This window comes from Labeo rohita, chromosome 1 (genome assembly GCF_022985175.1).
Source record: "Labeo rohita strain BAU-BD-2019 chromosome 1, IGBB_LRoh.1.0, whole genome shotgun sequence".
NCBI lineage: Eukaryota > Metazoa > Chordata > Actinopteri > Cypriniformes > Cyprinidae > Labeo > Labeo rohita.
The window spans coordinates 32,050,295-32,074,600 of NC_066869.1; the positions used below are offsets into that span (position 1 = coordinate 32,050,295).

Consider the following 24,306-nt stretch of genomic DNA (forward strand, 5'->3'; position numbering starts at 1 on the left):
AAAGAAAGAAAGAAAAAAAAAGAAAAAAAAAATCGGAATCGGAAATTAATAGATGATGAAGGTGTCTTGATCTTCCTGATAACAGTAGCCCACAGATAAAGCTTAAATTTACCTAAGACGCATACATTTAGGTTAAATTACACACTCAAAAAGCATTGCAGCCGCACTTTTTTTAAAATACATTAAAATACACATTTGCAAAAACATATTTAGGGGAAACAACTGCAAGCGCTGCACTGCATTCTAAAAGAAGGAAGGAACATTAAAAAATCAAAGCAGTAATTAGTGGCTAACCATTTTCTCGCTATCTGTGTAAGTCGCATCATATTTTTATTGATTATGAACAAAAGTATTATTTTTGACATTTCTCTGTAAATCTTCTTTAATATACATAGCAAAAAGGTTTGCACGCACATCATTTACATTTAAGCAGCACGACTGCAACTGAACAGCTGAGACAATGTTGTCCTGACAAAAATAATTGATAGCAGCCAGATTACACTGTCATCAGTGTTAAATACATACGAGACTCTCTTAATAAAATTATTATATCCAATAATTGATGAGTGATTTACAGTCGATTTCAAATAAACTGCTTTTCACTTTTGACACTACTATTTTATGTCAAGGATAAACGGTATAAACACTTAATCACCCGTTTTTAACAAATGTTCAAAGCCTCTTCATAATACAAGAAAGCACAAGAAATTATTTAGAGAATTTTACTTGGTTACTAAACGCGTAGGGTCTATACAGAATGTCCATTAACTTGTCATATGTGTAAGAACCCTTTAAAGCTCAAAGTATTTTCGTGAAGGATTGAAGCGCAGGACTGCATCCACCTGCGCCGGAGCTCCGATGCGCCGTAAAGCGCAGCGCGCGGCTGATTAGTACCATTCAAATCTTTAATCTCACTCAGATTCTGCATTTCTAAGTCAACTAGGGCCGCGCAGAGTAAAACTTGTCAATAATAAATAACACATAGTTATTTAGTGAAATAAAAACTTAACGAAAAAAAGTTTTGTTATTAAGAAAAAAAGTTTTTATGTCAAATAAATGCTAAATGCTTATTCATATCGGTATTCAAATCGGCTTCATAAGTATTTAGTTTAATCGATACGCATATTGGTGCTGCAAATAAAGAGAGCTGATCGAGTGAAAAAAAAACAAAAAAAGTTCGAGAGGAATCTGGAAAGATATGTGGATGGACCCCCATTGTTGGCCAAAGGGAGTCCAGGGGCCTGCGCTCGTATCAGTGTGTGCATGGCACAGAGAAACCAGCCCTGATGATTAATGTTCTGCTCACCATCTCTCCCTCCACAGACCCTGATCCCCCTCCCATAAACATTCTGTCCTGAAAAAAAGCATTCAGCACAGGAACTTTACAATAACTACACAATGTTGTAGAGCTGTATTTTTAACACCGCTACGGAATGTGTTGTGCTTTTAGAAGTTGATGATGTTGAGGACTCCAGCAACAAGCAGATGAAGTCAATTAGAAGTGTGCCACAGCCTGATCTACCAAGGGTCACTAAAACAAAATGAAATCCTCCCACACTGACCCGGTGCATATTCACTAATGCAATTTATAAAAGCAAATTTTTCTTCAACACTCAGAAACTTTACAAAGAAGGCTGAAATTTGTCACAACGGGCATCAACGACTCAAAGAAGTGAAGCAAAACATAGCTTACACAGAGTAGCAAATGTTACAACAAACAGTTTTTTTTTTTTCACACATTCACACATATGCCAAAATATACAAATATATATATATATATATATATATATATATATGAAAACCATGCTTACGCACAAACATCATACACTTTTCTAACACACCAATAACAGCTACACAGAGACACACACACAGTGAGTGAAAGGGACAGCATCCCACTGACCTGCTGGGACATTCTGAAGAGGAGGTTGCTGTCAGTGCTCTGCTGTGTCCATGTCCCCATGAAGCCCGGCTCGGCGCTGGCCGGTCTGGTGCTGAACTGCATGGAGCTTTCTCCTTCTCCTCCTCCTCCCCCTGCACCGCTGCTGCTGCTCCTGCTGCTGGCTCTGGCCGTGGACTCGCGTGCCCTCTCTCGATCTCGTTCTCTCCGCACCACACCGCCTCTCACATCCAACTCTGTCTCCTCAGACTGCCGGCAGAGAAGAGGGGGAAGGGGGGTGGACGGGGGAGCCGGAGAGAAAAGTACGTGAAGGTGGAGGTTCAAAGAGGCAAAGGGTGACTGCTCTGTTCTTTTTTCTTTTCTGTCCTATTCTTGCTCTCTTTTTTCTTTATTTCTTTCTTTTCGTTTTCTCTCTCTCTCTCTCTCTCTCTCTCTCTCTTTGCTATCTTCTCTTGAGAGAGGGGGGAAAGTGGAGGGTCTTGCCTGCCAGTAGCAGGAGGAGTGTGTTGAGTTAATTCAGGAGCAGGACTGCACAATGCATATTTCCTCTGGGGCATGTGGTGGTAGAGGGCAGGATGAGCGAAGTGTCGGAGGTAAGGAAGGAGGAAGAGAGGGATGGGGGTGTGAATTGAAGTGAAAGAGGGAGAGAAAAAAGGGGGATGGCAGAAAATGGAGGAGGAGATGGTGAAGGAGAGGAGTAGCTTTTTTTGTCCGCACACCCCCCACCCCCAAACACACACACACTTTTTTCCCAAATGTCAGTCAGGCAGTGTATGGGCTGTCCTCCAAACATACACGGACATATACACAAACATACATTCCAAACAGAAATCAATCGTCAGACAAACTCAGTCACCCACAACCTGCCCTTTGAACCCTTTGCACACCTCGACATGCAAAAAAAAAAAAAAAAAACACTTAATATTTTGCACGTAAAATACACTTTTGCTCCTCGCATGACTACGCTACATATCTTCTAATCAAAACCAACTATCCTATCATTGTAACAGTTCTTTAAAAAGTTTAATTAAAAAGCGAAAACTACCAAAATTACTTGTAAACAATTTTTCTAAAAGCAGAAGACAATCGTCCCTCCCTTCTCCCCAAAAGGTGCCCTCTCTCACCAGTGTGTCCAGCGTGGTTTTCCTCCCAGCTGTGTGGAGATCAGGTGTTGGAGTGTGTCAGTTCCAAAGCAGCCCCTCCTCTCTCTCTCTCTCTCTTTCTCTTTCTCTTTCCCTCTCTTTCTCAGTATTGCTTTCTTTCTTCGGGCCCCTTCTCACCCTCAGAGATGCCTGTCCTCTGTCTTCAGACTAACTCCAGCTAGCGCTGTGTCAGTGTGCATGTGCGTGCAGCCGTGAGTACATGTGTGTTGTTGTGAGGTAGAGCATGTGTGTGTCGGGCCGCAGCGCGTCTGAGTTAACTGCTCCTCTCTTCTTGCTGGCACTCAATGACACGGCTCTCTCTCTCCTCCACTGATCTGCTTTCCCACTGAGAGGGAGAGAGAGGGAGAGAGAGAGCAGGAGGGGAAAGGGTTGTCCCTGTCTTATTACCAGCTCTCTATGCCTGATGCTTCTCCACTCCAGACCTCAGTGGGATTGAGCCACTCTCTAATACATGCACTCACACACACACACTGAACTGGCCCATCCACACAACTATTCCAAGCAAATAATGCATTTGTCAATACAATTGGACAAGCTCCAACTTCTATAATAACCTCAATGCTAAACGAAAAGATGTTTCTGAGCATTCCAATTGCACTGTTATATTTTTCTTTATTTCGTTTTTACTTTTGACAGGCAGTGAACACACAAACAGCGTTTAAAAATTCCCCGCTAAAAAGTCAATTGTTAAATAAAAAATAATGAAAGAAATATATATATATTTCATTGCTTACGCAATTATCTTCATCTCAACTTTTACACCATCTGGAATTAAAGATAAATGTGTCATTAAGGCAGGTATTTTAAGGTGGACACACAACCATTTGATTTTATTACAAACTCTGATTCCTTTGTCTGTTTTTTTTTTCTCCCGCTGTATTAAACAGCTCTAGCTAATGGTTCTATGTAATCAGTCCACGCCCCCCCTCCAACTCCCCCTGCGAATGCGCACACACACACACCGTCTTGTGGAGTAGTGCGGCAGAGCACATAATCATACATACTCTCTCCCACTCACAAACACACACACACAGGGAAACCTCGAGTGGATGCTTTCAGATTTTAATTAAGAAAAAAATGAGGAAGAGGCTCCATTTTTGCCAAATTGGTCCCCGCAGCAGACAGTCTCACAAAGGTGGGGAAGAGAAAGAAAGCCCTAACATATGCACTTACAATAAGTGGCAGCATCTCTCCCTCATTGTACATGCCAAAACATTTTACATGAGAAATGTGTTGTGTAATGAAGCTATTTTTTTGTTATTATTGCGTGTTTTTCCTCTCATATTTTTTTCCTCCAGCACTTCCCCTCACGTCAGCTGTTAAAATTATAGTCTTTGACAATGCGAGTGTGTCTGAGGAAGATGTCACCGTGATCTCCCTTCTATGAGACAGAAAGAAAGGGAATTAACTTTTCTCCCTTTCGCTACATTAAATGGCTTCTCGTATGTAGAAAGCCACTTGAAATTTTGTGGCAATTTGAAGGAGACAGCTGTTACTGTCTGTTAAAAGCCTCTGTACAGCACTAATGACAGCTCTGGCTAACCTTTACCTAAGTAATCTGCACAGCATTTTGTCTGATCAAATCTAGTGTCTTCTTCTTCTTCTTCTTCTTCATCTTCTTTTTTTTAGATTGAATGAAAAAAGGCACAAGAAATGGTGGCAGCCGCAATGAGAACTTAATATGCCGTTTTGTTTCTTTTCCTCACCTCCTTTCTCTCTCTCTTTCTCTCTCTCTCTTTCAAGTGTAAAGTGCCCTCCACGGTAACCAAAGACGTGAAGACCGCACGTCTTTACAAGCAAATGGACACTAATGAGAGAGATGCTTAGAGCCCATTGTCACACATTTGTCCCGTCCATTTCATCTGTGGACAGACTATTTCTTGTTCAGTTTTAAATTGCCAAGAATTGTTGTTTCTGGAAACAACACACACAATAATGTGTAGTAACCGTGGCTTTAAAAAATAACATTTAAAAAAATATATTGTAGATTTTACCAGTTAAATCATTAATAACTCTTCATTCCAATGAAATTGTTTCTTTATTTAGTCTGTACGGTCACATCTCTCATCTCAATTTCTCTCCCCCACTTATGTTCTCTCTCTCTCTCAAGCGTGCTGGTCTCTTGATTTTTCAAGTGCTACCGAGTGTTTCAAGTCAAGCTGGCAGCTCAGCTTCTGACCTCCCCATTAATAGTTGTTATTTGTGAGAGGTTTGAGAGGACTCTGCCACTATCCCTTTCCATTTTTACTTGCCATCTCCATCCTATTCTTTCAGTTCGTCCAGTCCTCATTCTCTCTCTTGGGGGTGAGGTGAGCTCAGATCCTGTCAGTGGCAGAGGCAGCAGCAGCAGCAGCACCAGCAGCAGCAAAGGAAAGCAGAGAGCCACAGTAATGGACTCCTTTATTAAAACTATTATTCTGCAAGACTTCAAATTCCCCCCAGACTAGGGCCATGTCGAAGCTGATATAATTAACTAGAGGCTCAGCTACGGATCAATTACCAGACAAGCAAGTGATAGCCAAATCAATGAAAGATCATCAGCCACATTATCTGTGTTGCAACTCATTAGAGTAAAAGAGAAGAGAGCATGCTGGGAGTCCTGGGGCTGTGGCACTGCGGCAGCACAGAGGGCATTGACTTTTTCTTAGTGACCCATGTCTGTTTTAGTGTTGGGGTCTGTGACATTTTTGCAGATGTCTTAAAAGCTGTCTTTTTCTTCTTCTTCTTCTGCTTTCTCAAGTTACCTCTGTACGGTTTTTAAAAAACTAAGAACTGCTGGAAAGTAGATGTAATGTCTGTTTGCAAATGACTTGACATTGATAATAAACTTTGCCTGCGCTGAGCGAAAGCTGGTAAACAACCCAGAGAGGGGGAAAAATCGTTATCTGACAAGTGAATGGCAAAGTGAATCCTAATTAATTATTCATGAGGTGACATGATGATTTTTGTTCCTGTAGAGGATGGTACTAGTAACATCAAGGTCATGGGTTTGCTACCCTGGGAATGCAAGTCACTGTAGAAAAAAAGTATTGTCAAATGCATAAATGTAAATGTAATGATTTTTACTGTACTATATTTTATTTACAGTTTTTTTTATTATTATTATTGAAGATGTAAGATTTAATTTTAATTAAATAGATGCAGTTTTTTCTTTCTAAAATTCAGTTTGTTTGTTTTTTTTTTGGTTGTGCAATGTCAATAAATATATATATATATATATATATATATATATATATATATATAATTTCATTCAAATTTATATGGTTTATATGGTTTATAAGAATAAAAAACACAATGATGCTCACTTAACGCTGAGATAAGGTTTTCACCATGCTTTGAACAATCCTTGCATCTCTGAGCCCCTGTTAAAACTAGTTTTTTTTTTTTTTAAACAATTGTTATAATGCCATTTTTCTAATTTTTCATCCACAGTAGAAAACTCACAACTCATTTAAGAAGGTGTGGTAAACCTGTTGTCTTTTATAGAGAAAAGACATACTGTACACACAAGTGAATGAACGAGTGGGATGTTAGTGTGCTCTTCATGTGACTTGAAGACAGCGTGTCGATCAGATGGCAGCCAGATAGAACTGTCACTGTTCTGTTTTGCTGGAAGATGCAAAGGGCCACAAGACATCATATGACACCATGCATAAACAACCTTTCACTTGTCTAGAGAACGAGAGAGAAAGTGAAGGTCCCCTGAACTCAAGAGCCACACATGATCTAAATGCCACTGATAGTGCAATCTTTCAGTATACCATTGTGACCAGCCAGAGCAAGGATTAAAAAAGAATGAAAACAAAGAGATTTTCATGTTGGCCTACTTAAAAGCGAGATTTAGCACTACAACTTTTCTTGGTTCACTCAGAGGGCATGTGGATGTAACATTTATAAACGGATAAAAAGCAATAAAAAATCCTTCAACCCGCCTCACTTCTACTCGTTGTTCAGGGGACTGCCAATTGAGAGTGTCAGTGTTCCAGTAAGTGTTACCTATTCAGTCCCATCACACAATTAGCAGAATTAATGTTGCCCTCTTTGTCTCACATCACCTCTGGGACTGAGGTGAAAAGCAACACTTGAACTCCATCACTGCTGAAAAGGTAGGATTTGTGTGTATGTGTGTGTGTGTGTCCACTCTCTCTGTCACTTTTTTTTCTCTTTCTTGCCCCGTGACCTCCTCACGGCACAGCCTCTCCAGGCTCAACAACTTGCAGACCATCATCCAGTTTGTAAACCTGTCTATAGCTTTCTACATAACAGAATTTATGAATATGTTCAAGAAATGACTGCTGATCCCCAATGTCACAGCTTAGAGAACTGAGCTTAGACTAGTATTCAGAATAAAATTGTTTTTATGCAAAATGCCAACCTTAAAAAAAGGATTGCCTTAATTCTCAAAAGGCCTTTTGAGTTTCATTCTGTTGGTAATTTAATGTAGCATGTTTAGTTGTATCTAATTTATTATTCCTTTGGATTTTGTATGTATAAAGAGACTAAAAAGCATATTGTAATTTATAATATATTTTCCTCATTTTTCAATGAATTGCAAAACAAGGAGGTGTGTGACTTTTACATTTCTCTGTTGGTAATTCTAATAACCCACCACATAACTTATCCTCATAACACATGTGTCTTCTTGACATTCACACATGCTCTAAAATAGCTAATTGCATTGATAAACTGCATCAACTAACTATTTAGTTCATTGCACTGCCAGTAAATTGCAGCTTCTTAATTCAAATATCTCATTATTGGGTAACTGGGTGATCCAACTTTTGTTTTTTTGTTTTTTAAATAAAACATAGGTTGAATATGGAAATAGTACACTAGCTTATTTATTTTTACTATTTTTGTCATATAAACATATGACATAAAATGTATTAACTGTATCCTATTTTGAGCGTATATCTTATTGGTTTCTTTTGTTGCACTTGTCTATGATGTTGAGAAATTTATGAATGTCCTTGACACTAATAGAAAAGAGATAACACTCAAATCTACAGGTATTCAATTTAAACATCAGAGGTCAAATCTGCCCATCTACACATCAGGGCATTCTTTGGTTCAAGTACACTTATCATAAGTATCCTGTGCAGCACCAGAATTTTACCAAACTTTTTTTTTTTACCAGCACCAGAATTTGACCAAACTTTTATTTATCTTTAATAGATAAATATGTTGTAAAACATCTAAATTGCCACTGTAGAGGCACAGAATAATTTGGCACAGGATTTGCTTGGCACTGCAGAAGTACTTGTGCTGTACACAATTTGTTCCATACAAAGACAAATGTAATCGATTCTCAAAAACAAAAAACACCTTTGATTAAACACACAAAAAAAACTTCAAGAAAAATAAAAAAATAAATATAAATAAACACAAATTTTAAAACAAACAAAAAAAAGGCTACAAAACAATTTGTGGGTAAAATATTTTAGTATAGGGGAACTAGTGGCTCGAGGTGAGATCTTTTACTTTAATTTCAAAGCTCTGATATGTGTAAAATCGAAAAATCTGAGCAAAGCATTAAGACGAGACACTGTATGTGAATAGGGTAAAAAAAATTGTATTTCAAGTTTTCTAACATGTTAGGTTTAAATATGCAAATGGGATATTATTTAATGAAATATGCACTAATTTGCATAAATTTCTACACTCTTAAAAAAAAGTGCTTTAAAAGGTTCTTCACAGCGATGCAATAGAAATGCATTTCTGGTTCCACAAAGAAACATTCAGTCAAAGGTTCTTTAAAAAAAACATCTCTTTCTTACCTTTTTATAATCTGAAGAACCTTCTTTCGTCACAAAGAACCTTTTGTCAAACAGAAAGGTTCTTCAAATGTTAAAGGTTCTTTATGGAACCATTCAGACAAAAAAAAGGTTCTTCTATGGCATCATGAAACACCTTTATTTTTAAAAGTGTAGTACAAAAATCTAAACACTGGATGAAGTCAGTTTCAAAATTCTTGTTTATTGTTTTGACATATTAGAGTCAAATGTTTTTACAGAGGGAAGTTTGAGTATCTCATTTTTGCCACTCCATAATTCAGAAAATACTTACAGAAAACAATATATTTTTTCCAATTTTGAGGGCAATAAAATGTTGTATAAAAACAAGCTAATTATAAACAAATCACTCTGTAAGGATATAGACAGGAATAAATATGTAAAGTTTGGTGTGTGTAAGTGCTACTGAAGTGGAGATTTACAGTATGGCTCAGTGTAGGAGAAAAAACTCATTTTGACAAAACGGCCCTTAAAAATATATATTGTAATTGAAATCTATTGACCAAAACAGATAAAGTGCTATAAAAGAAACACTTTACAGTGACTTTTGGATGTTTTGTTTCCACTAGTCTGAAAAACCTAAAAGTCCAAAATCTCAAACTTGACAGGTGCATGAAAAAACTTAAACACAGCATTATACACAAATTCATGTGCAGAACACCATGTGTATGAAAGAGTGCTTAAATGACATGAATTTGAATTGGTCAGGCCTTTACATACATATATATACATTATACATACTTTTTTTTTCTTTCTTGCTTAAAATACCTTAACAAGCTAGGAACCTTTACTCTTGCACTACTGGATCACTTATTACCCATTATCTATTTTGCCTTTTTATTAACTGCTAATTGTTCTCCCTTATGACTTCTCCTTCTTTCCTCTTGAGAAACATACCCCAGTGGGCCACACACTCACAATCCTACCTTCCTGAAAAGCTGGAATGAACAGAATTGCCAAGTTTGAATTTATGTGTCATAATGGGTCTGCATTCTTATTCTATGTCTACCTGTATGGATAAATGATTTGTGTTAAATTTGTTGAGGAATGATTTTTTTTTTTTTTAGATTTTTACTATGGTTATTTAATTAATATACTTTGGTAAATAAACGTCCACACTGACTCACAAACAGTCCAGAATTTCCATTCATTACCTGTAAATTCACAGTACAGTGTTGAAAACTTTGAAAAGGAAGCAACCAGAGACAGAGAGAGATAGTGACACAAATTGTGAAGCTTTCCTATTCTGCATATAAGAATCACTGGTGCATGTCCCTGGAGCTCCTGATTAGGTTTACTCACTCACACGCCTGTCATCAATTACTCCTCTTTGACACATGGACCAGTCCACTTCACGGTGCACACAGGGGGTTTCCCACACTGAGAATGGTGTAGCCCTCACAGACAAATGGAAACGGTTGGGCTGGGGGGGGAATCGAAAACCAACTTAAATTAAATGACATGCTGTGACTATCATGCTATACTGTCTATAGCACATCCAGCATCATTCTCCCTACATGCTTTTGATAATGTTGCAATGTAATGACCTCATGAGGGAAGATCCAGAAAGCTGTCTGCCATCTGATTCCACTGCCCGAGCTCGAGAGGAAGCAAAAACATGTGTGTCCTATTAGCCAGGGGACATTTATTGATGGCGCAAGCTGTCGTAGAACATGAATGTTAACAATCAGGAAACAAGGGCCTGCATGCAGTACAGTACTGATGAGCATAAGTCTGTAATGAATCACATCTGAAAATGAGGCAGAGGTGCTATGTTTTCCTGACAAAAAAAAAAAGAAAGAAAGAAAGAAAGAAAGAAAGAAAGAAAGAAAGAAAGAAGTGAGACATTTGATTATTCTATATTTCCATAATACTACATAATTTCCCCCCTTTTGTAAAACTAGATTTTGCTGTCTTGTGTGGCCGTATAAGTGTTGAATGACAATAACTTTAATCGTTAAAATACAAAATAACTGATGTGTCAAAGTAACTCTTTATGTCTTTATGTCTTAACATTTGTAGTTTACTACCTTGTAATACATTGTTTCAAATGTTTTTTTCCCTCCATAAAATCTCTCTCTCTCTCTCTCTCTCTCTCTCACACACACACACACACACACACACTTTTGGCCCATTTGTACCTTCTCTCCCTTTGTGTCCTTATTCCCTCTTATTCTAGAGACAGGACTGTAGAGCTGCAGCAGAGACCACAGTCCCTTTCACCCAGAGATATGACTGAATAATTCAGCCACTCTTTACTCTTCTCCTGCCTGCCACCCATTAAAACTGTTAGCCTCTTGAATGCACCCGCCACCCTGTTTTTTCATCCCGCAGTGCCGTAAGACCTTCTCGCTTTGCTCTGGCCTTTTAAAACGCTGTGATGAGTGTGTATGTGTGTAGAGTAGCCGGTTGAGTGGCTCTCTGTCATGGCAGTAAATAAATAAATAAGCAGGTGTGTATAAATGTGTAAATAGGGCTGGCCACAGAGCTGACAACTGAGAGAGAGCCACCATGCTGCATCATGACAAGACGAGAGAGAAGTGTATCTCTAGGGTACTGTCCACTCCATGTCTTTCACTCCTCTCTTTCTCGCTCTCTTTCTCAGGCGTGCCGTGACCAGACTCCCTCTCACTTACAGAACCTCTAGATTTTGATTAGGCTCAGTCCAGGGCTGGTCACACCACGGCTTTTTGGTGTTAATTCAGAGGGCGCCCCTGAAAGGGTGATGAGCTATTTTACCACCACTTTCTGCCAGTGTTTCTGCCTCTTGAGAAAACCTTGTGCACTCTTGCTCTTTATTTTCTTGTTTTCTGTTTTTCCTCCACAGATCGAGATCATATTTCTTTTACATTTACTAAATATACTAGAAATTTGAGTGAAATTTGTGAGAATCTTTTATTTGTAACCTTGTGCATTGAGCAAAACTCAGAATTGAATTGGTTCCCTTTTAATTAATTAATCCCTTTTAGTCCCTTTTAATTAATACACTCTTAAAAATAAAGGTGCTTTACAATGCCATAGAAGAACCTTTTTTTGTCTAAATAGTTCCATAAAGAACTTTAACATCTGAGAAACCTTTCTGTTTCACAAAAGGTTCTTTGTAGTGAAAGAAGGTTCTTCAGATTATAAAAAGGTAAGAAAGAGATGGTTCTTTAAAGAACCAACCTAAGAACATATTCTTAGTAAAACTGTTCTTAGCAAATTAGGTAATACAAGGTAATCCAACTGTTTTTAGGGTCCGTTGTGGTGAAGTGTAGAGCATGCGATTTACACTAGCATAAAAGCAAGCAGCTATTGTAAGAATGTCATGGATGTACCCGTTACAAGCTTTTGGCTGTGTTCTTGCTATATTAAAATATGATGAAACTGATTTAACATAACACCAGCTTCCGTAATAGGTATATTTGTTGTTCTTTCTGTTTGTAAGTCCTATAAACCTTCACATTTGAAGGCTTTTTCGATGTATTTATTTATTTACTTAACTCAAAACAAGGTTGTTAAGTCAACATTCATCTTGACAAACTATGTTGTTTTTTTCTTGTTACAAATTATTATTATTATATATTTTAGACTTCATGGTGTCCATCAAGGTTCTGTCTTAGGGTAACTACTGTTTCCAACAGATATGCTACCACTTTGAAAAATGTTGAAAAAAGGTATGCATGTGCAGATGACCACTAGTATACATATCTGCTTGTCTAGAGGAACTAAATACTTTTAAGTCAAGGAAAATATTACATAAGAAACTGTTATAAAATATTATATAAGAAACATTTATTGAAGCACATATAAAAACAACATTCAAAATCTTGACAGTCTTCGTTTAAAATGACATTTATATCAATTGATTTTTTTTTTTTTTTTTTTTTTTTTTTACAAATTCCTACTACTTTCCAAATTTAAATTTGAAAGTTTCTTCTTGAACTGCCTTCACCTCAGATCCCCAGGCAAGGTATCATAAACCTGTGGTATTACAATGGTATACTTTGACATCACCACATATTACCTAGTTCAGGGCTTCTTCCCCACTTGACTACATGTGTGATTGTAAATGTCTATTTGTCTCAATCTAAGACGTCTTATTCATATCTTTGCTGCAAAATTAAATTTAAATGTAATGATTGTGTCTAAGGTCATCCATTCTTTGTGGGCTAAAACTCATTGACTGCAACTGATTAAAGATAGGCCTAATGCAAAAAAGTACCAGTTACATTTCCGCTCTCTTCTTCTTTTTCCTCTTTCTCTCTCTCTCTCTCTCTCTCTCTCTTTCTCCTTTGGGAAGACACTTCTCCTTTTTCCAGTTCTGGCCAATTTGGATGGGTCCCAGCCAGAGACAGATTACACAAAATAGCATATCAAACATAATCAATCTTCAACCCCTGGAAGCCATCACTCTCACTATGAATAATTACTGTTGTGCGTTGCCAGAGCCAAAATGTTGCCACCACTGTTTTTAGTCCAGGCCGCCATTAACTTTGAGGATAGTATCAAGATATATTTTTCAGAAGTTTCAAAAGCCCTTTTCACATGCTTTCCCTCTCTTACTCATATATTTGTTTCCTGTCTCTCTGTCTCTCAGTTTGGACATGTAAAAGAGGAGGAAAGAGGACAGTGCCTTCTTCCAGCTATTAACTTCTCTCTCTGCAGGTTTCCACCTCATTCGGACAGGAAGACTGCACAAGTCATCATTAACCCCAAGTGCTGTTATTTGTGCTTCAGCCAACACATTTTCTGCCTACCAGAATGTGTGGCTACGCAGCCAAAGCCTTTTTGCCTCCAGACTGCACTGTCAAACACTCCAAAGGAAATGTGCAGCATTGTGTCTGGACAGCATGGTAAAAGAGACGGGAATGAAGGGAAGAAAAGAGTCGAGTACACAGAAGAAAGAAGGAGGCAGAGAAATCTTTAGATGAGCGAGCAGCACATTGGAGTGGGTTGCTGTGGAAATGAGGCAGCTCCAGTAGGAGGCTCCAGGAGCGGATGGCTGTCTTATCTGCTGGCAGCTGAGTGATGTGCACCTAAAGTCAGAGTAGTGGGAGCAGAGAGACTCCTCACGCTACAGCATTCTACTAAAGATAGTGGAGATGGGCGCACCGCATTAAATCATTTCAGATGGTAAGGAAGAATGCCTGCAGGTCTATGAGCAAACAAATCTCTACTGAGAATCTTCTCAAAATATGCCACCTTTCATACATCTGTATCCTTAGTCTAGGTCTGTGAACTCATGGAATCTATAACGTTTTGGGAGGAGCATGTTTGTAGAACCCAACTGCAATTATGAGGTCAAATAAATGGCCTTTACTCTACTTTACATCCTTACTAGTATTCAGTATTCAATTATTTACTGTATTTCATTCCATTAATGATTACTAACTAAAAAAAAACAAAAAAACAATGAAATTTAAGTGATAAATGACGTGAACAACAATTCTTGCAAAAATGTGCAGACTTTTAATGTGTCAGTAATGTGTTTGACGGTACTTACAATGACAAGGTTATGGGTTCGAATGCAAGACAATAATAATAATTATTATTATGATGATGATGATGATAAAAAAAAAAAGTATCTTCAAATGTGTTGTTTGTCACTTTGATTAAAAGCATCTACACAAGCCATAAACAAAATTGATTTCCTAAAAAGAACCATCAGTATTCATTCTACAGTAAAATCAGTCTACAGGTCATGCTGTCTGTTTTTGCCCTGTAGTTTTAATGCAGTACCATTGAAAAAGTATTGCAGGAAACTATTAAATTTTTTTTCAGTATGGTATTCCTTCTTCAACAGAAGAATGCATGCACTGTAATAAAAAAAAATTCTGTAAAATTTATGGTAAAAAAATAAATAAACGGCAGCTGTGGTTACCAGAATTTCACTGTAAAAATACAGTAGCTTTTACATTTACATTTAAATTTACATTTAAATACCGTAGTTTCATTACCTGATATAATGTTAATGTACAAACCTATTTAAGCAACACGTTCTCATATTGACATTTGGTCAGGACCCTTCAGCGTCATTTTGTGACGCACAGCCTACCCCTTCGACATTACCCCACCGTCATTATTCGACATGTAGGGTCCTTCATTGCTATAAATAAGAAACCCTTGGCATCATAATGCTGACGCAAAAGGCACTGGGAATTTTATCGTCATGATTGAATTATACATTGGGTAATAATATTGCCATTATTGCATATACGTTGGGGTGTGATTTTTCAATGTAAACAGTCACAAGTTTTATTTACATTTCATTATTTGCACATTTACGAGCACGTAACCCAACCCCTGCCCCTAAACTTACCATTTGTCAATAAAATACAAGATATAACCGGCAGATACAGCTACAGTCATAATTTATTCAAAACGTATTAATATTCCAAGTCTTCCGAGGCAAAACAATTGATTTGTCAGAGGAATAGACGCGATCCGTCTCCGCCGTAAAGCTCAGTCTGTTTGTGCGTAAATAAATTCAAAAAAGGCCGCCCACGAGTGGAAGCGTTACATCAGCCTTGGTTGTCAAATGCCATTGGCTCTTGTGTGTCTTGTGACTGATTGCCTCATGCTAATGTTCGGGAGTATCTTTCTGAATGAGATGTGAGCGCGTTAACGAAGCAGGATCATATTCAGCGATTAAAACCTTATGTTTTAATTTCTTCTTCGCATAAAGATATTATATGCCTTTCGAAGACTCTGAATGCAACACGACTTTGTTTGTAATGTTTCTATACTGCTTGTTTATGGTCAGTTTCTTCAATAAATACCTGTGACTGTACTGGAGCTCTAGCTCCCCCTTGCTGGAGGTAATGGGTGGAGATAGACACCTAACCACACCCTAACCCTACCCCTTACCCTTTCCTAAACATAACTCCACCGATTAGTTCACACAGAGGTGGAGCTGGACATCCAGAGAGGGGGAGCTTAAGGCCATTCGGCTCTGCAGTGAGCAGTACTCGCAATGGAGGTTCCTTGTACGTCCAAAAGTGACGCTAAAGGGGTACCTTGAGCGTCAAAAAGCGACGCCAAAGGGTCCTGACCAAGCATCAAGATGTGACGAGTTGGGAGTAAGAACGTGTTGATATAAGTACTGAAATCAGTTTTGTAGCCTTGTAATACACTCATAACCACCAAAAGCAGGTGATGATGAGAAAATCATATGATGAACCAAAGCCCATCACAAGCAGCTTTTAAATATTACCATATATAGAAGGTGCACAGTGTCATTCACACAAACACTAAACACCATCATGGTAACACACTGAAACTGAAATAATGTGATAAACATTAATTTAACAACATTAGTAACATACAACCCTATTGTACAAAACTGATAAGAAAAAAAACTAAGAGGAAACAGAATTAAGAAGAAACATAATTCTGGGAATGTCAATTTACGGTTATTCACTGTAAATTTTAATTGAAATGATAATAGGTACTGTTTTGTCAGGTAGAGAGAATTTATATGTGAGTTAGTGTTATCATCACTCTAGCTAATTTGGAATAGAAGAGATCTGCATAGTGTGACAATTTCCCTCAATCTGCTCTATATTCGTTCAGCCCTCGAGTCGAGCCTCACACTAAAGTAATTTTCTTGCAGAATTAACAAAAGTTCTTCTTGTTCCACAACCTTAAAATACAAATCTTGTCAAAAAGCTATCGATTTAAATGCATAAAACTAAATGCAGCTTATTACAATCAAGGCTTTGGATTAAATTCAAAAGCTTAAATAAAATAAACTAATTCATTTATTAAAATCAATCAATAAATCAATTATTATATTTGAACCTCACTGCTTTGAAACATTGGAATATGTCAGTTACAGGATTATACCAAAGGTTCTACAAAAATGAGAATAAGGCAAAATGTGCAAAACAAGCACTTCTGAGTTCTTCTATGTGAAGTAGACATAGAAAAAGCAGGCTGAATTGTTGTATCTCAAAGAAGCAATCAGATGGTATAGTCCTTTTACATATTCAAATATAAATTAAATGAAATATTCATGAACACAACCTGTAACACAGAATATTAACAGGCTGCAGGTTGGAAAAATTCTAACTCTAGACTTAATGACTGTTGCTTAATGAAATTTATATTAGTATGGAGTCATCACAGTTTTTCAGACTAAGGGCAGATAATTATTATTGGAGTCATGCAGCATGCAACATACAGACACTGTGACCTAAAGTCACACTGTAGACATAGACAGCTCATATACATGCACACAGCCTATAGGATGTGTTTTACTCCATTCTTGTCTAGACGTGTTTCACCCTGAAGCTTGCTGCGTCACTATGAGCCTTGCTGTAAAAGTCTACAGCTGCCTTAGATTTGTTCACATTCCACTCCAGCTAGGTATGATCAACAGCGTCACCTGTCTTAATGAATCAGAAAATATTTTCAGCAGTATATAATAATGTATTACGTGCATAATGGTTTTAAATATAATTATAATTACTTTGGTTCAAATGTACAGTAAATGTGGGTACCCATACGAGATAGAAGAGGCTGTTATTACAAATGTATTACAAATATTTTACTGACTGACCCTTTTCTACTACAATGACTTAAAAAGACTCCATTAAAGATGCATAAATGATTTCAGCTCGTATTCCTCTAAATCCACTGCGGTGGAGCTGCTTCCTTGAACAAGGTACTTAGTCAGCTTGTTGTTGCTATACTTAAATATTCAACTTTTCTCCAGAAAAAGAAAAGCATTTCTGTGTAGCATAACAAATTACGCTAGCCGTGAATGGTGGGAGAACAAAACAACCTGCTAAACTGAGATTCAGATATGAAACGAATGAAATTGCCATTTTGCATTTTATTTCTTCTCAAGAGAATTCAAGCCAATTCTGCTCACATATTTCTGCCCCATTTTCTCTACATGTGAATTTAAACATAAATGAGAAACATAAACAGACTAATGCTGTTAACAGTTTCAAAGCTGTTTAAATGATCTTGGCTCTATCAGACAGATGTCTACACCTGACAATAATCTTGTAATGGTTATTTTTCATTTTTCATTTTATTTTTAATTTTTGTCTTCATTACAAAAAAAAAAAAATACTACTAATAACTAAACATAAAAAAAAATAATACAATTAAAAAAAAAAATCAGAGAGGAGATATAGGCAAACCACTTAGAGATGAGATGAGCTAGCCAATTAGGCTGATAACCTGTATTTCCATTTTTTTCATTTAATCTACATACATTTACCTAATTTTTTTTAATAGGGATGGTTATAACACTACTTTTCCCATTTTATTGTACTGAACAGAAAAAAAGAAAAACAGACTATTTTTTTCACACGTCAGTTTTTCAGCCTCTGTTTTTTACGCATTTGTTCAATAATTCTAGGTTGAAATTCAATTTTAAGTTGCGAGCATATATTGATGCCTAAATTAGCTGTGGTGGTAGAGGCTTTGTTGTGTAAAGCAGAAATGCTAAGCAGCGAATGATTTCCAAGTTGGTCGTACCATTGCTGTTTTCTGTTTAATAATCAAAGCAGCGTTCACGTGCGTCAGTGTGCACCGTTGATCCAAGGGGGTTTAGGGCTTCTCTCACGCTTACACACTTTCGCCCAGCGGTGTGGGGTTTGGGATCGAGGCATCAGTATTTTAATTGCCTTGCTTCTCATGCGAGAAGAGTTCGGAGTCTGCTTTGCCTGGAGGGTGGCTGGCCATCGCTCTCTCCCCGGCCTCCTCAGCACGCACACGGGGAGTAGCATTAGTCTAATTAGCAGTGGTATTTTTGTGGCTTGTTTTCTTAAATTTGAAATGTGTGATCTGAATTAAATATGCCTCAGTATTTGTTCCTAATAAAAAAGAAAAAAAGAAAAAACACACCGAGGAACAGAAACACTAACCTTACCCTCTTAGTCCTCATACGAAAGTAATTTAGCCTTCCAGAGAACTGTGTGCATTCTTTTCTGGGACCACTTCTCTCAGTGGGTGTCTGTGGGCCCTCAGTGCCAGTAATTGCTTCCATACCTCCGGAGAGAGCTGTGCGCTGTGGCCCTACCCTGTGCTCCAACACGTGGGATGCTTTCATCACATCCCTACTCAGACTCCCACCAATACACACACGCACACACACAGCACTACTCCACCTTCCACTACAGCTCTCTGACTCAATTTCACTACACTTACACCCCTTTTGATCCTTCCAGCACAAGCTTCCCAATCGCCACTCTCCGCAAGACACTAGACACTATTCAACATGCCCTGAAGTCATATAAGCAGGAAGTTCTTCTCGATCTGACATATTGCAAAACACAAAGCCCAGAGCTGTGAGAATGTGCAGCTGAAACGACCGCCGATTGGATGGTGGTCTGGGGCTATAATGTCAGAGCTAACTGCTACCTCAAAGACAGTTTTTATTAAAATGATGTTTACAATATGCCTTTTTATGAGCCTCGGTTGTAGTAAAACAGCTCTTGTAAAGTGTGTTAAATCACCACCGCTCAGTGGTGCTGATGTAAGAATATGAATCTTTGAGAAACTTCATGCGAACTATTGCAGCGCTTTGGCATGCTTTCTCACAGCGCTAACTGATTGACATAGGTGGCATGTCATAACAAACCACAAGCACACATGCAATGAACTACGCACACAGTCAGTTGAAATAAAGAGACACACTGGTGTTTGTCTGCGTGTGTTTGTGGCAGAGGTGTGGTCTGCCAGAGCTAGAACAATGGGGGGATGCTATGCAGACAAGAAATGATTACAGGAAAGAGAGAGAGCAAGTACAAAGGACACTCTACCATTGACTGCTAGTATTATAACAGTTCTCCCTCAGTCTGAATGGGAACAGCAGATGCCAGGACAGCACGCAGTCCCTTTAGTGAAGACACTGTGAGTCAGCACTGATCACAGGACAAAAACAGGAGGCCGGTGTTTATGTGTGTTTTCAGAAATGGGCTTTATATGTCAATGTGGAATTGCAATATAACCAAGACTCCAATGCCTGTACCTGCATTTTTACAAATCTCCAAAAATGTACCTACACACACAATTCACTGCAGTTTCCAGTGGAACAGTAAAACACCAATAGCTTTTACTCTTTATCACACAAATTATGACAACAGTCAAAGATTATGAATTAAAAAAGATTTATATTGCACAATACTTCTGTATTTTATGACCTCAAAACACATTTACCATATTGCATTTGTAAATTTGTATATTTTTTTTTACATTTGCATTACATAACTACCTCCAAAGGTATGGATTTTTGGCATAGTAAACCTGTTTGTTACAGTAGCTCACCTGGTACCTCAATACACCTTTGATGCAGAGCGCTTTGGTATGAGTCCCATCACATTTAAATTCATGCATTCGGCAGACGCTTTTATCTAAACCAGCTTACATTGCATTTAAGATAAACATTTATATTTTATCAGTTCTCACTTTCCCTGGGAGTCAAACCCATGATCTTGGCATTGCTAGCGCCATGCTTTACTGTTAGAGCTACAGGAAAGCAGTCTCATGAATCATGTGTCATTATAAAATAGTTCAAAGACTTGTAGAAGCAAGCTAAAATGGCACAGTTGCACGAGCAGTTGCGTTTTTATGTTAACACTAACAGTTTTGTTTAGTGTAAGTGGTACTGTACGTTATTATGTAAATGCGATAACATAACTTTTTAGTGGCACTCACTGGTCATTTTATTTTCAAGCTGCTGCGATATGGACAACAACAAACATAATAAAACGTTGCCAATTTCATGTTCATCTGTTTCGGGAAAATCCAAACATGCTCTTAGCACCACTCACTTGACCTTTCACTTTAAATCTATAATCAAATGAGCGTTTTTCCAAACATTGTCCAAACCTCCATTGTCAAATAGATAGTCCTGCCCCAAATAATACACTGTGAAAACAACTTAATTGCAATATAAACAGTTTAAATGAAAATGTTATTTAGGGCTGCAATGACTCCTTAATTCTATTCAAGTATTCGATTTTTAAAAATCCTCGAATGCATTTTGGCCATGTCGAGTAATTGGCAAAATACCAGAAGTGGTCCATTCCACATATTAAACCCATTTAAAAACCATAATGTTATTAAGAATTCACAAACGCTACAATTAAATTAAATAAATATATGCGATGCAGGTTTAATATATGCGCTTTATTTACATGCGTGTAGGTTAAGTACTTCGTTCACAGTAAATGCTGCTATACAAACTATTATCATTTACATGTGTGGAGCTTCTCAAACTCCGTCTCTTGCATATTGTTGTGAGTTTAATTTAATTGTTCATTTGTAAGGCAAATAATTATAAACCTACGCAAACACAGGAGAATACGCCAATATTGTTCTCAATATGCTAACTGTTCATCACAATTTCAAAATAAAAGTTCAAACCCTCACTCTGAGTTTTCAGGTTTTGATGTCCACATATTTAAAATAAATAAATAAATTATATATATATATATATATATATATATATATTTTTTTTTTTTTTTTTTTTTTTTTCATATATCATAATGTCATAATATCATAAAGAAATCGGCAAATATTAAACATTGAGTTTACATTTGAATTGAATGTCAATCAGGGGCAAGGCCAGAAATGTTTAAGTAGGTGGGCCTACATAAAACCAGATGGCAAGGTGTAGCGCATTTGTACCTGAGCTAACAAAAAGTTGTATTTTATTAACTAACATTAACAAACATTAATTATTACTGTAACATGTATTTCTCAAACAAGAGTAAACGAAGACCTAAAATGAAATGTGCGCAGCTGCAAATGCAGTTTTGTGGAGAACAGTATCTAATACAATGTTTATGTATTGCTTTCCACAAAGGACGCATCTGTTTAGCGGATCCTTTGCTAATATGATGCTTTGGACAAGCACGCCGGCGCGGTTTGTGGCAGTTTTTCTGATAACTCCTAAAGGAACTTCAGTTACTCATTTTTGATCGTACAGATAAGAGCAATGCATCAATCAAATCTATAAAAGGTCTATTTTATTTGCTCAGAAGTTTTATCACACTCAGAAGTTTCCAATCTATAAATCCATCACTCGGTTGTCTGGTTTCATTTGTAAGCGCTCCGGATTCGGTGGCAAGACTTAAGGTTAATTTGGTATATCCAATGATTGAGGCTTGTTTCACTATTTTCAAAATCAACTCTCAAATTCGAAACTATTTTCAAATGCATGCATTTTACTATTATGACATAAATGTGGGTGAGACTAACTGAAACTGATGAATAATTATTTTGACAAGTGCATAATATGCACCTATAGCAAGAGGAAAATTTATGACTTATATTATAACTCACATTAAATATATTTTAAAATAAATATATAAAGTTATTGTGAAACTATACGTTTATCATTATTATCATTTAATAAATAGCATTCATTTGGAAAATTACCACATTGTCATTGTGTGAGCCACAGCTGAATATGGGTGGGCCATTGCCCATGTAGCTTTACCACTGGAGTCAATATTAAACATGGATTAGATCGCACAGTAAAGTGTAAAAGCAATCGTCAGGCCATTGTTGGCGCCCTCTGCAGGCATCTGTTATAATACGTAATGTACTTTAGCTCTATTGTTTATAGTACAAATGTATTAAATGTTTTGTTCAATAAATAAAAGATTACTCGTTTACCAAAATAATCGTTAGTGACAGCCCTAATGTTATTGGTTGATAACACTACAATAAGGTTCATTAACAGTAGTTAATGCATTAAGTTCCATAAACTCATAATGACAACAACTTTAACAGTATTTATTATAAACAGGTTATTGTCAATTAATAAATATTCATATTGTTAATTTTTACCATGTTCTTTCACAACACATTAATGTCATTTATACATATATCAAATGTTTAAAAAATATATTTATATATGTAGAAATTAACATTAACCTCAATTAATAAATGCTTTAAAAGCAGTTTGTTGTTAACTAATGTTAACATATGAAACCCTATAGTAAAGCATTACCAACTGAATCTAAATGCAAATTAATTTCTCTTGAGATATGTCATATATATTCAATAACTAAAATATTGCACAACACTGATTTCAGCTGCTTAATAATGGCGTAAATATAGAGACCTTTGTATACCGTGGATCAGTGGTGATGCTTCAAACAGGCTTTTATTGAATTCAAAAGGGGATTAAAATATCCTAGGGAGAATGTGAAACACCAATGACCTCCTCCTGATGGGGTATGCATGGGTCAGGTCATGTAGAGGGGTTGGAGGTGTGGAGCCAGGCAGTCTGTGACCGTTTGAGGACACCTTGCACATCGGTCTCTGTTTAGAAGACAGGCATGCTGCTACTTTTATTGTGAGGTGACAAGGTGCTATTAGCTTCATGTGCGCCTCATCACACGCTGTCAACAGCACTCAGTGAATGCACCCCTCCTCTTCAACACCACTGCTGTGAGTCTCTGGGACAGTGACAGGAGGGCAAAAATGATTTGAAAAAGAGAGCTATCATCACACCTTTTATAACAGATTAACATGGTGAAGCACACTAGAACTGTGGCTGGTGGTTAGGCTCATGTGCTTGAGACATGAAGTTCTACTTCTCTTTTGAAAGATGCAAGTTTGAGTCTGGCTTGCATTATTTCTCTACTACAGGTTTAGAAGGAAATTAATGTTCGGTAATATGATAACCGAATTTGATCTGGATTGAGCTACATAATGACACTAACTTTGCAGCTTTTAACAGTTATTGAACTTAATTGAACTGACTTGAGCAGAATAACGACACTATCGCCTTCTGTAGAGCTGTTTATAGCTTAATTGAATTTGTTTGATAATTGATGGAATTTGCGACATTGACAGTTAATGAACTGAAATGAAAATTGAATAATGATACTATTATCTTCGGAAGAGTACTTTACAGCTTAAGTCAAATTGAAGAACTTTGTTTGGTAAAGCTTTATTTTCGTGTGTCATTGTTGCATGTATTTACTGTAGTAATGACTTAATTATGCATAAATATAAGCATGTTGTTAATTATTTTACTTGTGAAAATTCATACTTGTGAAATGACACTGTAACAAGGGCAACAAATACTGTATATATAAATCATTTTTACTGTGATGCTCAAAACATCGTGCATGTATAAATGTTCAGAATACGCAGTACAACCAACGGCATTCATATTGCCAGCAGGCTTAGGCATGTCTGTTTTTATAACGCACACTTGGGCTGGCTACCTGTTTAATAATGCAACTCTGTCCACCAGCAGGACAAACAGAGTGAGCTGAACAGGTGCAAAAGGTTTTCAAAAACCATTCATCAGTTCCACTCAACTGTCTATGTTACACTCAGAGAAACTACTCTTGTCACAAATCAAAAGTCTTTTCATTTATTTTATGTATTTAATTGTTATTATTTGATTTAAAAAATATATCATTAACATTAAGATGACTCATTTTATGTGTTTAAACATGATGTCTAGGATTGGGCGGTATGACAATAT

General features: G+C 37.1%; 1 protein-coding gene across 5 annotated transcripts in view; it reads right to left on the reverse strand.

Annotated features, from left to right (window-relative positions):
• bnc2 (basonuclin 2) overlaps positions 1 to 24,306 on the reverse strand; it is a 168,132-nt gene that overhangs the window by 98,884 nt on the left and 44,942 nt on the right. For 2 of the 5 annotated variants that reach the window (XM_051115754.1, XM_051115784.1), the window contains exon 2: positions 1,901 to 2,146. The exons of 1 other annotated variant lie outside the window; for it this stretch is intronic. In XM_051115754.1, the coding sequence (XP_050971711.1) occupies positions 1,901 to 2,146 (246 nt within the window). Of the gene's footprint in view, positions 1 to 1,900; positions 2,147 to 3,021; positions 3,454 to 24,306 lie in introns of those variants that run through there. 2 more of the 5 variants (XM_051115762.1, XM_051115768.1) reach the window with 2 other exon arrangements.